This window comes from Aspergillus homomorphus, assembly GCF_003184865.1.
Source record: "Aspergillus homomorphus CBS 101889 unplaced genomic scaffold BO97scaffold_31, whole genome shotgun sequence".
In the NCBI taxonomy this organism is placed as follows: Eukaryota; Fungi; Ascomycota; class Eurotiomycetes; order Eurotiales; family Aspergillaceae; genus Aspergillus; species Aspergillus homomorphus.
In genome coordinates, this window is record NW_020291917.1 from 154,168 (window position 1) to 167,956 (window position 13,789).

The window sequence follows — 13,789 nt, forward strand, 5'->3', positions numbered from 1 at the left end:
TGTATCTTATCCAGAAGGTTTGTTTGGTGATTGGCACTTGATATTCAGGGTTATGGTACCTATTTCCAGAATTTCTATACCTTGGGGCTCATCCTGGGGCCCCGCGTTACCCATTGCCTCACAATTTCTAGGCAAGTGTCATCCAAACAGGATTGACAGAGAAGATGAAGCTGGATTGTGTACAAATTGTGCATGTGGAGGAGATGTGGGGGAGCCATGTGGGCGCATGTGGGGCTGGAATGTGGAGGGCTCACTATCATCCCCAATAGATCGGTGTATAACAAACATCAACAGTGAGTCGAAGACTCACATCTCACCTCCAGTTTTCTCTTCTGGCCCAGGCCTAACCATCAGACTTAGCGGCCATGCCACCGACTCACCGAAGTCCTCGTATGCTCCCCCCGACACAAGATGATCAATCACCGCAATGAAGGTATAAGCGCCCACCCCCGTGAAGATATGCCACCTACAACACGCAAACAATCAGTCAAAGCCCCCAGCACACTGCTTACCACAAGATATACTGACAAAGGACAACTTACCACCCATGCAACTCCAGCAGAAACGCCCAGGGCAACCCGACAAGCGCCCGCCACCCGCGCAACCACTCACATACCCACCCATCCACCAGCCAAACAGCATACCCGACATTGAATATCACTTCCAGCCCAGTCAGTAACCAAATATCCTATTAAATCTAGCCGGGAGAAAGAAGGTAACTCACGAGCCCCAAACACCACCATCCGCCAGAGCGCCCTCCGCTCCGCTGACCCCACAACTGTCCGCCGCGCGAGCAACTGCATCGTCCGGACCCCGATCACAGTCACACTCACCACAAAGCTCACCGCATGAAGGATTAATTCGTCTGTTGCGACGTGTACAGCCGCGAGCGCCACAAGCGCTGACCCCAGAGCCATGGCCACGAGACTCGAACCCCGGGGGTCGGCGTTAACCGTCAGCACGCGGTGGAGCAGCGGGGTCGTGGTTAGGAGCATCGAGAGGTCATCCACTGTTCTTTCCCCAGTTTCCCAGTAATGGGAGGGGACGATTAGCATTGTAGTCTCCGCGTGTTATTAAAAGAAGACAAAGGTAGAAGGAGCACGAACTCATCTGTGTATGATACTTAAGACTCATGTGGAAGCCGGCGGAGCAGATGCCTACGCCGATGAGGCCGTAGTATGGGATCCGGCGCGAGAGACTCGGAGAAGGGTTGCGCGGGAGGTGGACGAGGCCGTGGATTGCGTAGAGGACTGCGTCGTGTTGGTTGTCTTGCTTACAGAGTGGGTGGGTGGGTGGGTGAAAAGAGTAGGTACCGTAGATGAGATTTGTTAATGTGTTGATAAATTCCGCGGTGTAGCGGGTTATCATGTAGTCCTGGATTAGGTTCATTAGGTGAGCGGATGGGTTGGTGATGGGGTGTGGATGGGGGTACAGTACATACCTCTTCGCAGAAACTGAACGATTGCGTTTGATGTGAAAAGGCGTCAGTTGATGGTGTGGGTTGGTCGGACTTACTTTGAGTGGGAGCTTGGGGGTCCCCAGAAAGGGTTGATTGAGGATTGTGCATTCATCTTTTGGGAATTGTGTACTTAGAGTGTGGTGGTATTCTTACAGTTGTTTGTTGGTCGTTGAAGGAACAAGTAACGCTTTATCGCGGAAGGAGGCTAGACATCAGCAATAGCATAGCTCTGGGCTAGATCGAAAGCAGTAATCAGCTCGTACCTAGTGCTTAGCAAATACGCGCATAGGTAGCAGGATTTTAGTTCCTGTTCATCGTGCATCATCTTACGTGAGATTCGCAGACAGAAGGTTTGGACAACCGTGTTTCTAGATAGAAACTTAGAAACACTGTAAATTATTGTTGGCACCTGATTCTCGACCGTTGCCATTAGCCATAACTATCACTAAGTATAGTATTCAAAATGCTCGTAGATACTTCTGGTACATAATATCGTCTATATCGGTTGTATAGTCTTCATATCAAGATTACAGCTCAATCACAATCGTATGACTGCAACCCCACCACTAACTTTCCGTAGCAAAAGCGGGGTCAAAACTACTCTCCAACTCTCCAACTCTCCAACCCAGCAAACAACCAACCTTCCCCCCCTCTCCCCATACCATACAAAAAAAGAAATGGCACCCACCAAAAAAACAATCTGCATAATCGGCATAACAGGTAACCAAGGCAACTCTGTCGCCCAACGGTTTTTGGGGGACCCAACCTACCACGTCCGGGGCCTGACCCGCAACCCACGCTCCCCAGCAGCGCAGACCCTCTCCGCACAAGGCGTCGAGCTCATAACCGCAGACCTCAACGACCCCACCACGCTGACCCCAGCCCTACGCGGCGCGAACCTCATCTTCAGCGTCACCAACTACTGGGAGCCGTTCCCCAGCGCCGAGGGGCGTCAACAGGCCGCCGACGCAGGCATCTCATGCCGCGAGCACGCCTACCGCGTCGAGCTGCAACAAGGCAAGAACATCGCCGACGCGGCCGCGCAGACAGTCGACTCGCTGGATGAGAATGGGTTAATTGTCTCCACGCTAAGTCACGCGCGGAAGTGCAGTGGTGGGCGGTTTGAGGAGTTGTATCATTTCGATGCGAAGGCAGAGGTGTTTCCTGTTTATGTGGAGAGAAAGTATCCTGCGCTTGCGCGGAAGATGTCCTGTGTACAGACCGGGTATTTCACGTCCAGTTATCGGCTTGTCCCGGGGGCCTATTTTGGGAAGGTAGGTCGGGGTTTGTCCGTGAAGTAGTCGGAAATGGATTGGCTGATGTGTGGTAGGCGAAAACGGACGCAGGAGAGGATTGCTTCGAGATGACGTTTACGACGGCGCCGGACGCGGCGGTGCCTCATCTCGATGTGCAGGGTGATTTGGGTGGCTTTGTTCATGCGGTTGCGCAGATGCCTCCCGGACGGAGTTATATGGCGTGTGGGTCGAGTTGTAGCTGGACCGAGTATATGAGGATCTGGGGCGAGGTGAACTCCGTCGCGGCGCGGTATCGGCAGATCACGCTCGAGGAGCTCGTTGAACGAGCGCCGGATCCGGAGTTTGGGCGTGAGGTCGGAGATATGTTCTCTTATTCTAGTGATCCGGGGTATGATGGAGGTGATAAGAGTTTGTTGAAGGCCGAGGATATTAGACGGGTGAGTGTTGTCTGTGGATGTTGGATATGATTGTGGCTAACTCGTGCTTAGGCAGGAATTGATTGTCCGATGAGTAGCCTGGAAGATTGGATAAGGAGGGAAAATTGGTCGAGTATTGTGGGGTGAGCATTGGCAATCATTCAATCTATTGCAGGATGAATGTCAAACTAAAGGATCTCGGATGCCATCAATGGGCGGGGATGTATGTCATATACGCTGAGGGTGAATTTGTAGCCCGGCCGAAAGTCCTCAGGAATTCTGATATTCTAGCTTCCCCCAACTCTAGAGCGTCAATGGCAGGATCGCGTTGATATAATCTCAAGGGTTGCATACAGACATTTATGCGAAGTCGTGCACCCAATTTACTAGTATCTCCGGCAGCTGCTCAGCAGTAGATGGACATATCATTGCCAGGATAGACAGGAACAATGGTGTCCACCATGTCTATTTAACAAACATCACCTCGAGTGGTGTTGGCTTGCATACTATTATTTATGCAACTGTCCACCGAGAGCCATGCACATGTCATGCTCAAAATTATCAGCTATCACCCCTATTTCTGAGCCACAGCGGGGAACGCGACGAAGCCATCAGCTCAACGCTTCTCCCGGCCACTGGTGAAGCCCTAATCGTCTTATCGTTGCAGGAATCCCTCGGCGGTTCGCCAATAACCGTTTCCATTCAACCATGGGGTCTCTCTTCGGGGCTAAATCTCTAATGATTGTCCTTCTCATTCTGATTACCATCCACATTCTCCACCGCAAGTGGCAACGATACTGGCTCGCCAGGCAGCATCAATGTCAGCCTCCATTTCATCTACCCACCAGAGATCCTCTGCTCGGTCTCGATCACCTGTTATGGACCCAGCGCGCAGCTAGATCCCGCACTTTTCTGGTCCAAAACGAACAGCGATTCGCGCGATATGGCCACACGCACCAACAGCGCCAACTGCTCACCCCGATCGTGATGACCCGCGAGCCACGCAACATCAAAGCAATCCTGGCGACGAACTTCCACGGCTACAGCACGAACCCACAGGCCCCCTTCTGGGACAGGGAATTTTGACGACGGACGGAGGGAGCTGGTCGCACACACGCGCACTGCTGCGACCCACTTTCGCCAAGACACAGATCCCCGATCTGTCGATATTTGACTCACTGATGGACGATCTGCTGGCTCTGATCCCCACCGACGGTCGCCCCGTCGACCTCCAGAAGCTGTTCTTCTGCTACTCGATCGACTCGGCCACCGAGTACCTGTCCGGGCGCTGCATCCACACCCTCCGCAAACTCCAGTCTCCGGGCGCCGAACACGGGGAAGACGCGCATGTCGCCGGCGCGTTCAACCACGCTCAGGCCGCCATGCAGACCCGCATGCGCCTGGGCATCCTGCGAGTCTTCCACCGAGACGCCAGAGCCAAAGAGAGCATCCGGGCCTGCCATCGGTTCGTCGGCGAGGTGATTGACGATGCGTTAGGGAAGGTCGAGGAGGACAACGAGATACTCGCAGAACGCGACCGGCCGGTGTCGTTGTACCAGGAGACGATCATCGAGCAGACGACGGACCGCACGCGTCTGTGCGACGAGCTACTACACATCCTACTCGCCGTCCGCGACACGACCGCAAGTTTAACGAGTAACTTGTTCTTCATGCTCGAGCGCCACCCCGAGACGTGGCGCAAGCTGCGCGAGGAGATCGCCTTCCTGGCCGGTCGCCCGCCCACTTACGACGAGCTGAAGTAGATGAAGTACCTGCGCTACTGTCTGCACGAGTCGTTGCGGCTGCATCCTCCTATGCCGATAATTACACGCTTCGCCAACCGCGATACCGTGTTGCCGGTGGGTGGTGGGCTCCGGGGGCTCGACCCCGTGCTTGTGATCAAGGGCACGATGGCCATCGGCGATATCTACGCGATGCATCGGCGTGGGGAGATCTTTGGCACAGATGCCCTTGGCTTTCGGCCCGAGAGGTGGGAGGACTTGCGGCCTGAATCGTGAGCATACCTCCCTTTCGGTGGAGGGCAAAGGATCTGTTTGGGTCAGCACTTTGCTTTGACTGAGGCTGGGTATGTGACCGTCTGTCTTGCGCAGAAGTTCTCGGTGCTCGAACGTCGTGATTGTAGACCTTGGCAGGAGAATTTGACAATGACGCTGTCGTCCAATAATGGCACGTGGGTTAGTTTAAGAGAGTAGATGGTTGTAAGTTTAATGTACTGTACTTGGTATATGCATTATGCCTTGCAGTTTCCTACCCTGCAAATAGATTATGTCTGTCGGGCCTGAAAGACCTTTCTCTTAACAGCTTCCCTTGTTTCCTTTTTCTCGCTGTGAGCCAAGAAACCTCGCCCTAGAAAAAATGGGAGTACTCATTCATTCTATGCTTCGCGATGTTATGTGTGTTATGTACTGTACAGAGTTTCTTTCCGCCAAGCCATCAAGTTACACACCCAACATCACCTCTGACCAGCTTCGAGGAGCAGATTCTTGACGCCTTCATGTCCGTGTACCACTGCCTGAAACAAGGGGCTCCAGCCGTTGTGGTTCACGGAGTCAATATCGACCTTTCCAGTCTCGAGCAACAGCCGAACCACCTGCTCATGACCGTTCTTCGAGGCCAAGGACAGCGGCGTGCAGCCCTCCTTGTCTCGAACATCAACCTCGATACCACCCTGCTTGAGCAACAACTCCACGGCTGTATCAGCCCCTGTTTCCGCCGCCCACGACAGAGGAGTCCGTCCCTTGTTATCCCTCGAATTGACATTCACCTTCCCAGTGTTGAGCAACAGCCTAACCGTAGCATCGAAGAGGGTCGACGCTGCGCGGGAAAGCGGTGTCTGCCCATTCTCCCCTCCTTTTGCATCGATCTCCACGCGGCCATCCTCAATCAGAAGCTTGAGCAACCTGTGGTACCCGAAGGCCGCTGCGTACCGGATGGCCGTATTTCCCGATGGGTCCTGTGCGTTCACATTCACCCCGTCCTTCTCGAGCAAAAGCTTCACGGCCTTGACATTATTCATGAAGGCGGCATGGAGGAAGGGCGTGAGGAGATGGCCCGCGTTGACGTCGACGCGAGGCGAGTCGAGAAGGACGCGGAGCACGTTCAGATGGCGGTAGGTGATGGAGAGAATCAGGGGCGTGTTGCCGTCGGCGTTGGGTCGGTTGGCGTCGATCTGCGGCGTCTGCAGCAGGAGGCGAGCGACGTCGACACGACCCTTCATGGCAGCGATGCACAGCGGCGTGAGGGCTTTCCGGTCCTGGATGTTGACATCCGCCCCTGCCTGGATGCTGTGGCATGCTGTACCGCTCATGCCCCGTCGCGCGGCCCACACCAGGGCCGATGACTTGTGGAATCGCGCGTTGTGTCGGTAGAGGTGCGGGTTCACGATGCTGTACAGCTTGCGGTTGACTTTGGCCAGCGAGTTGACGCCCGCCCTGTGGTCGAGCAGGGCTGCAACCATCAGGACGAGCTCCGGCGGCAGGTTGAGGAGTGGCATCGCGTGGACGCCTTTACTCTGGACGGATATTGGAGAGGGGAGGGGGAAGGGTTGTGGTGTGATACTTTCTCTAGACGACAACGAAACATGTGTTAAAGGGATCAGTAAGAAGGAGGAGTAGTGCGGAAGGTGGGAGTGGAATATCCTAGTGTGTGTTACTGATGTTTGGGTATCTGCCTCCATAGTTGTGTTAGGTTGTATGGAATATTCACTAACAGTAATTCTAGGGATCAACTCTCTCTGAGAGAATCGACCTTTATTTTCTATTCTCATGCTATCTATAATCACCAATCAGAGAGGACTTTAGGGGGGAAGGGAAACAATCCTATTGTAGGCATCAATGTCTACTGAGTTTCGTACTGTACCTTCACCACTTAGGCATAACACAGCATCACCGCTTCAAACGGGCCAGAACCGGCTCTGATTGGCTGAAATGCAGTCAAAAGTCGGTATGGAGCATTTTTCTCCATTTCGCCACGCGGCTTGGCTGCCAAGACAAACGCTGGCCTGTGGAGTGCCTAGAGCTTAGCTTCGCTTGCTTTACTTCCAGTATCGAACCAGAAGATACTGAGAAACAACTCAGGCATAACCGCTCAACCTATCGAAGCCATTTATGAATTGAGTGAGGCTACACACAACCTCTGGTTACCATCGCTAGATCTCTGTCATATCATGACAACGTCTGCAGCTCAACACGCCACGATCTAAACTCTTCTCATGTGCCAGTGCATCTCCCAAGGGATCAAAATCAGGTGGTAAGTGATTCTTCTAGTCCATGACTAACCCCATGACTGCGGTCAGATCATCGGAGTGGATGATTCTTGGAATAATGCCAGTCCTTCTGTGATTGAGCATTACTGCTCGCCCCGGATACGGTCGCCTGCATGAGTACCCTCCCCTTAGTGGATGCAAAATATCAGCCACCCCAAAGCCATGAGGAGCACCAGAGAAACTCAAGGTCTTGATGGAAAACTTGGCTTCTCACCCTTCCGTCGGGCTTAAGCCCAAGAGTTCAAGAGTCTCGATCTAGCAATGATAACATAATCGACGCGTGTACTTTACTAAGTACAGCTTGACACGGGTCTATATAGATTGAGGCTCTGATGGTATGCCAGCATTGAATGTGGTGCGACAAAGATTTCTTCCAAGATGCAAGATATAGAGCTTGCTGCTATTTTTGTGGCCTTGTGCGACAAACAGTGCACTCGCAGACTATAAGTTTCTCGTCGAAGGTGCACGTCAATACTGTCTCGAAAGATTAACACATATTTCTAGCACGCTAAGTGTGAAGAGTCCCCCATGCTAAACGCCCGTTTTATTCCAGGATCAGCATGCATTCTCAATCGAGACTTGTCTCGACGCACTGTCCTCAGTAGTACCGCCCAACCCCTCCTTATATGCAATCAGAGCCTGCAAGAAATCCGACGCATCCTGCCCCCCACTCAGAGTTCGCATACCCTTCCCCTCTCCAATTTGAAAGTGCGGTACCCCTTGGATACCCTCATCGCGCGCCCTCTGCGCCTCACTCTGGATCTCCGCTACCCCCTGCCCTTCTTCCAGCCACGAGCGGACCTGACTTTCCTCCAGCCCACTCCCCGCCTGTACAGCTAACCGAATTAACGTCTCAGGATCAGTGATATCTTGCTCTTCCTCAAAATGGGCCCGGAAGATCGCCTCGACAACCCCGGCCGTACCGGCACGGGTATCATCGCCGCTCTTCTGATCCTGCAACTCGCTCAACATAATCATTTGGTGCGCCCGAATGGTACTCCCGATTCTGCCACCAAATCGGAAGTGAATTCCGTCGGCACGGCCCAGTCGCTGGAGGTGGGCTTGAGTGCCGGCGACTTTATCTGCGCCGAGCTTTTGGGTCATTCGCTCTGTCCAGAAATAGTCAGCTAGCTACACGACGAGCTGATCTTGCGGAAGCAGAGGGAAATAGTCACCCATGTACGGAATGCTTTCCGTTGGCGCGTTCGCGTCTAGGATATATAGCTTCCAGCTCACTCGCACCGTGTCTCGACCCCCACCGGGGTAGGTCTTCTGGTATAAGCGAATAGCCTTGGTGAGGCGGCGGTAGCCTATATAGCACTTTGCGAGAATATCAGCGGGCGGGGAGTACCCAGATATTGAAACCATATCCGAGATGCGAACTTACCCATGGACAGACAGGGTCGGAAGTGATGGAAATATTGATGAGGGCCATGATGTCGAGTATTTGGTTGGGATGAATTGATTAGATGGTGTACGTTCCCGCAACCCACGGCACTTGGTATATTGTTTATCTGTCGATATATTATCGATGGTCGTGGCCCTTCCCGTTCTTTATAGTTGTGAACGAGCTCCTTCAGGATCGTGGGCGCCTAGTTTTCAGGCAACCGTGAAATCCAGAATAAAGCACATTCTGCCCTTCTGGACTTAATCCGTTTGTCTTTCTAGATAGACAATCGTGAGAGGCATTTCATCAATGCTTACCAATTATTAGTAATGCCTAATTTTGGGCCATTGAGATTAACTCTCAGGGGTTTTGCGGGGGAGCTATCTTGGCACCATTCTCGAAAGCGATTCAATTCAATAAGCCCAGCATACAAGTGGGAGCCAATGTCAGTGGTATGCTGCTTCAGCTGAAAAAGGATGTCAGTTCTTGTGTATTGCGAAGTACCGACCATTTTACGTGGATGTTTGTATCATGAGCGGACGGAGAACACATCGAGCACGGTGTTTGATATTATTTATCTTATCGATCAATACTGCAGTCAGCAACCAAGGAAAAGCCAACAAGACTGAATGAGTGCCCACTAATCTTAGGCAATACAGCGTCCTTATGACAGCTCAGCTTGCCTGGGATCTGGATCCGAACACAGCATGCGCTGAGAAGTGTTTTTTGGGCTTCTCTTCGCGGAGCTCACACAGGCAACCAGATTACTCTTGAAGGATTTCTTTCATCCTCGGATACCATCCCTCAGAATCGAGAGTCCCTTCAACAAGGAACAGTTAGTACGTTTGGGACTGTTAGATTCACACGATCTCGAAGTATGCATTTTCAAGAGGGCAATGGATGACATGTATCCAGCGAGGACCGATACTCGAAGATTTAAGCTTAATCATGTTACGCGAAGCCTGTTGATCCAGTAAAGACCAGATATAGTTTGTAGCAATATTACACTAAGCCCCTTTTACATCAATTTTAAATAATACTCATCGGTCGGCTCGAATCAAGTTTCTGACTTGTTTTCGGAGTGTGGCCCAATTGGTGTTTGTGCTTGACCTGAAATGCCCGGGGTTGATGTGGTGGTGTGGTGTTCGGGAAAGAAAGAAGGAAGAGACTGATACGCTTGACTGAGAAACGCATTATTACAGCCATTAACAAGACCATATTTCGGCTCGGGGTCAGATTCGTGGATGTAGTAGACATTGCTGGCTGCATTTCACTCGCTCCTACCAAATTATGCCACGATGCATAGCTGACTATACCGAACATAACAGTAGCTATGCATACAGAGCATCGGCAAATGTCACACACACCAACGGAGTGAAAAGTAGCTGATTAAATTTTACCCGCAGCAAAATGGCAAAACAATTCTTGGCAAGTGCAAATGAACAAAGATAGCAGCAATTCGGCACACAACCCTTTATTCATCCTTTCTCGTAACGTAATCGGTAAGCGAGCGGAACGCGCAAGCGAGTGGAACGCCCAACTCGTAATTCTGCTTTATATACAAATTTGAAGTCAAATATCAACCTTTTTACACCGTTCAAATTGCCTCTTCTTGGTATTTTACTCTTGCTGGATACTATATCTATATATAACCAACTTTATTACACAAAGAACAGCGAGATGGCGCATACTGGCAAGGCTATTCCTTACCGGCTGCAGAATTAGACTATTAGATTTCTAAAACTTTATTTTTCTCACGAGTCCAGTAAAAAAGCTGTATAACTTTATAAACTGTAGTTTCTTTAAAGTCTATTAATTAGTAATTATTTTATTTTCTCTTTTTAGTCTAGTATTTGTCTGCAGCCTGTAAATTATAATTTTCCTGTTTAAGTAAAACTACTTTATTTAACATAATTTTATAATTTTTAATAATATATAATAATATAGTTTATTGACTCTGGAGGACTTTATATATATTTATATAGTAATCTCTTAATTATAGTTTTATACTTCTTTAATTGCCTTGTATTCTTAGGTATTTTTAGTATAAAAAAAATAATAGTTTAATTTCTAGTAGAAGTAATCTCTTATAAACTATATATCAGTTTTCTAAGTATCTTATCTAGCTGGAAAAATACTAAGCTGGAAACTGAAAAGATATTTTATATAAATAATTTTTTAAAGATAAATTCTCAGGCTTTAGAAAATATATTCAAGAAATTAATCTTATTAATATAATAGATTTTTTAGTAAATTAACTATTTAATTAAACTACTATATATCTTCTTTAACAGTATAAAACAGGCAATATCTAAAGACTAGTAAAAATATAAGAAATATAAAGATATATAAATAAAAATAATATTATTCTAGCTGCAGATTTCATCAAAATAAGATATTAAATAAAAATTATATTTATTAAAAATTAAGAGACTATATTTCTCAACTTACTATTTTTTAATTAAAGAAATAAAATAATATTTAAACTAATATAATCTGATTTTATTACTTATCTAACTATTTAGTGAGGTATTAATTTTTTAAAAATAAGATATATTATTTTTATACCAGGCCTCTATATATATCTTTTCTTTAATAATAATATACAGAGGCAGGGCCCAGCCTGAGATATTAATATATTTAATTAATATTATCTACTTATGATTTCCAGGCTATATAAGAAATAGTTTATTTATATAATACGATCTTATTATTACCTTAGCAGTAGCTACTAAATTTTTAATAAATCTAGTTTTATTAAAGTTATAAATATTTTTATCTATAATTCTGTTCTCTAATATAGTATTTTAAATATAGTTAAATTATTTTTTAATAAGCTTCAGATTTTTGCAGAGAGCTCTTTTATAATTATATTAGTAAAAAAAATATATCTTTAAAAAGTTATAGTATTTAATAAAGTTATATACTTATTTTTATTTTATTAAAGCCTTATCTAATACCTCCAGTAAGACTTCTTATTTCTGGATTAATATAGATATTATTTTATAAATATAGTAAGGCCTAGGGGCAAGCCTTTACTTATTTAAAAAGAAAATCTACTGTTCTAACATCTCCTCCTCTGTAAGAATTAATTTACACGAAATAATATATATATTACTTTATGATTTGACTCCTTTAACACAGTTCCAGAGGGTGGTTTACAGAATATTAAAAATACACGCTGCTTCTTATAATAACGGAATTTGATTATTCTTTAAAGCCTCAATAGCTAAGAGGATCCTGTCTTCTTGTTCCTTATATTCTTTTGATAATATAGCCATTTTGGTGGTTGATTTCGTTAATCAAAAGCCTTATGTTTTGGGAATGCGGAAGTCACGAGTTGGGCATTCCACTCGCTTGCGCGTTCCGCTCGCTTACCGATTACGTTAACCCTGCTAGGTTCACTAAATTCACTATCGCTGCACGGCGTACGCCGCCCGCACCAAAACTCCTTCTAGCGCCGACCTAGGTTTTCTTCACGATAAATTCCGCATCAGCTAAACTAGTCGGTAAAAATCAGTCCAGTCAGCACCATCTTGATCCTCATGGCCTTGCTTGGTGCCTGTCGGAGAAATTAAACAATCTATGCCCGGCAGTGAAGCCGACGTCGGACCTCGGATGGGTGTTGGCCAAGCTTTAGGCCCTGAAAAACAAGCACTATGCCCAGCTTTTTCAAATGGAGGGTCCACGAATCGCACGCGGACCCGGAGAAAGATCTCTCTTCTTATCATGGATTTTCAATCAATGGCTTTCTAGTTTGATAGCTTATTAGTCAAGGAAACATACAGTATCTTCCGGACTTGAGCTCGTCTTTTCCGGCCCCGTCTTCCACCCTCCCATGAAGCAAGCTGAGAGGCAGATGGTAAGTGAGCGATGACAAACAGAAACTGCAGAACTGCTGCCAAAGTCACCGAATGAGTTTAGACGCTGGCTGCGTTTCCACGTTTTGCGGCAGCCAGAATTCCCTTTGCCCCCGGCATCTCCACACCTGTTACCAATCAGGGGATGTCGTGGAGCATTGATGACCCAAAAGTCGGGCCTCCGTCGGAAATGCTTGAAGTGCCCCATCCTGGTCCATGCAATAACACCCCAATGGTCTGGAAAGCGCATCACGACGTCTAATTCGGTGATGTCCTGGCTGGGTCGTTGAAGTTGAGACACTACATTCACCCCGTCCAAGACAGGTTCGCCATTGAACCCCAGTGCAGGAGGGAGGAGGCATTGACCGCAGTCCTCATACTGTATCCCGATAACGTGCTTGATGCAGGCTACTATCAGCTACGCCACACAATAGCCTTGGTCAGACATTGTGTCATATGGACTGCAAGCCCACAAACCACTTTTTGCTGATTCTTTCTCGTACCGGATGCCTGAATCGTCCGGAATAATATCAAACACAAGGAAGCGGCTCATATCCGGGCGGCTCGCATCCGGGCTGCACGGCACGATAAAATGTTAGCAGCTCGTGGCTATCGCGCCACGGTAATAGCTAATTGTCACCACTGGTTCCAATTGCGTGGGTCTGGCACACTTCGGACGCCACCGCTTGGTTTCCAGAACACTCGAGCTTGTCCAATTAGCGATCCTATTTTGGGTATCCTACTCTGGTCATCCACAGCTTAGAATGATAGCTGGATGCTTCTGGAGAAATTATTCCATCCTCCAATCAGTCTGCCAGACTAGAGAAGCATACGAGGCCTATGTCGGGCCTACCTAGGTCATTGTCTTTGAATAGGGCTCCATCATTGGCCACATATCGCGTGGTATGGCATTAACCGTGGGTAGCGGATCCAGCACATGCAAGCAAGCCCGGATGGAATTGCTACGGGGCTTTCTAGTTCAGTTAGTCTGCCAGTTTTAAGCCACCTAGTCACAGAAAGTGGCAGGGAAGTTCCCCATAATTGCGTGCCTGCGGGTTGTTCTGTCTCCGACGCTCTTATACAGCGGCCCCCTCCCGCTTTTCCTTTCTCCAAGTTCCTGACCCTT

The 13,789-nt window shown here is 48.3% G+C and overlaps 4 protein-coding genes across 4 annotated transcripts; 2 read left to right on the top strand and 2 right to left on the bottom strand.

The window, feature by feature from the left end:
- Positions 1-54: 54 nt before the first annotated feature.
- BO97DRAFT_444851 (ceramidase) lies at positions 55-1,621 on the bottom strand. Its single transcript, XM_025698497.1, has 7 exons — positions 1,516-1,621; positions 1,442-1,454; positions 1,314-1,374; positions 1,107-1,250; positions 725-1,009; positions 543-660; positions 55-466 (listed from the first exon to the last, which is right to left on the bottom strand). Exons 1-7 carry the CDS (start codon positions 1,569-1,571, stop codon positions 307-309), a joined length of 837 nt encoding a protein of 278 aa, XP_025549338.1. The 5' UTR covers positions 1,572-1,621; the 3' UTR covers positions 55-306.
- A 467-nt stretch (positions 1,622-2,088) lies between these two features.
- BO97DRAFT_373095 (NmrA-like family protein) lies at positions 2,089-3,459 on the top strand. The gene is made up of 3 exons (XM_025692889.1): positions 2,089-2,733; positions 2,790-3,152; positions 3,204-3,459. Exons 1-3 carry the CDS (start codon positions 2,137-2,139, stop codon positions 3,276-3,278), a joined length of 1,035 nt encoding a protein of 344 aa, XP_025549339.1. The 5' UTR covers positions 2,089-2,136; the 3' UTR covers positions 3,279-3,459.
- Positions 3,460-3,869: 410 nt separating this feature from the next.
- BO97DRAFT_471886 (cytochrome P450) lies at positions 3,870-5,349 on the top strand (the record flags this gene model as incomplete). The annotated part of the gene is made up of 4 exons (XM_025700083.1): positions 3,870-4,115; positions 4,178-4,759; positions 4,895-5,145; positions 5,179-5,349. The coding sequence occupies 4 exons, from the start codon at positions 3,870-3,872 to the stop codon at positions 5,342-5,344; spliced, it is 1,245 nt and encodes a 414-aa protein (XP_025549340.1). The 3' UTR covers positions 5,345-5,349.
- A 2,603-nt stretch (positions 5,350-7,952) lies between these two features.
- Positions 7,953-8,928, bottom strand: BO97DRAFT_407099 (DsbA family oxidoreductase). The gene is made up of 3 exons (XM_025695570.1): positions 8,804-8,928; positions 8,592-8,736; positions 7,953-8,525 (listed from the first exon to the last, which is right to left on the bottom strand). Exons 1-3 carry the CDS (start codon positions 8,849-8,851, stop codon positions 7,972-7,974), a joined length of 747 nt encoding a protein of 248 aa, XP_025549341.1. The 5' UTR covers positions 8,852-8,928; the 3' UTR covers positions 7,953-7,971.
- Positions 8,929-13,789: the final 4,861 nt, after the last annotated feature.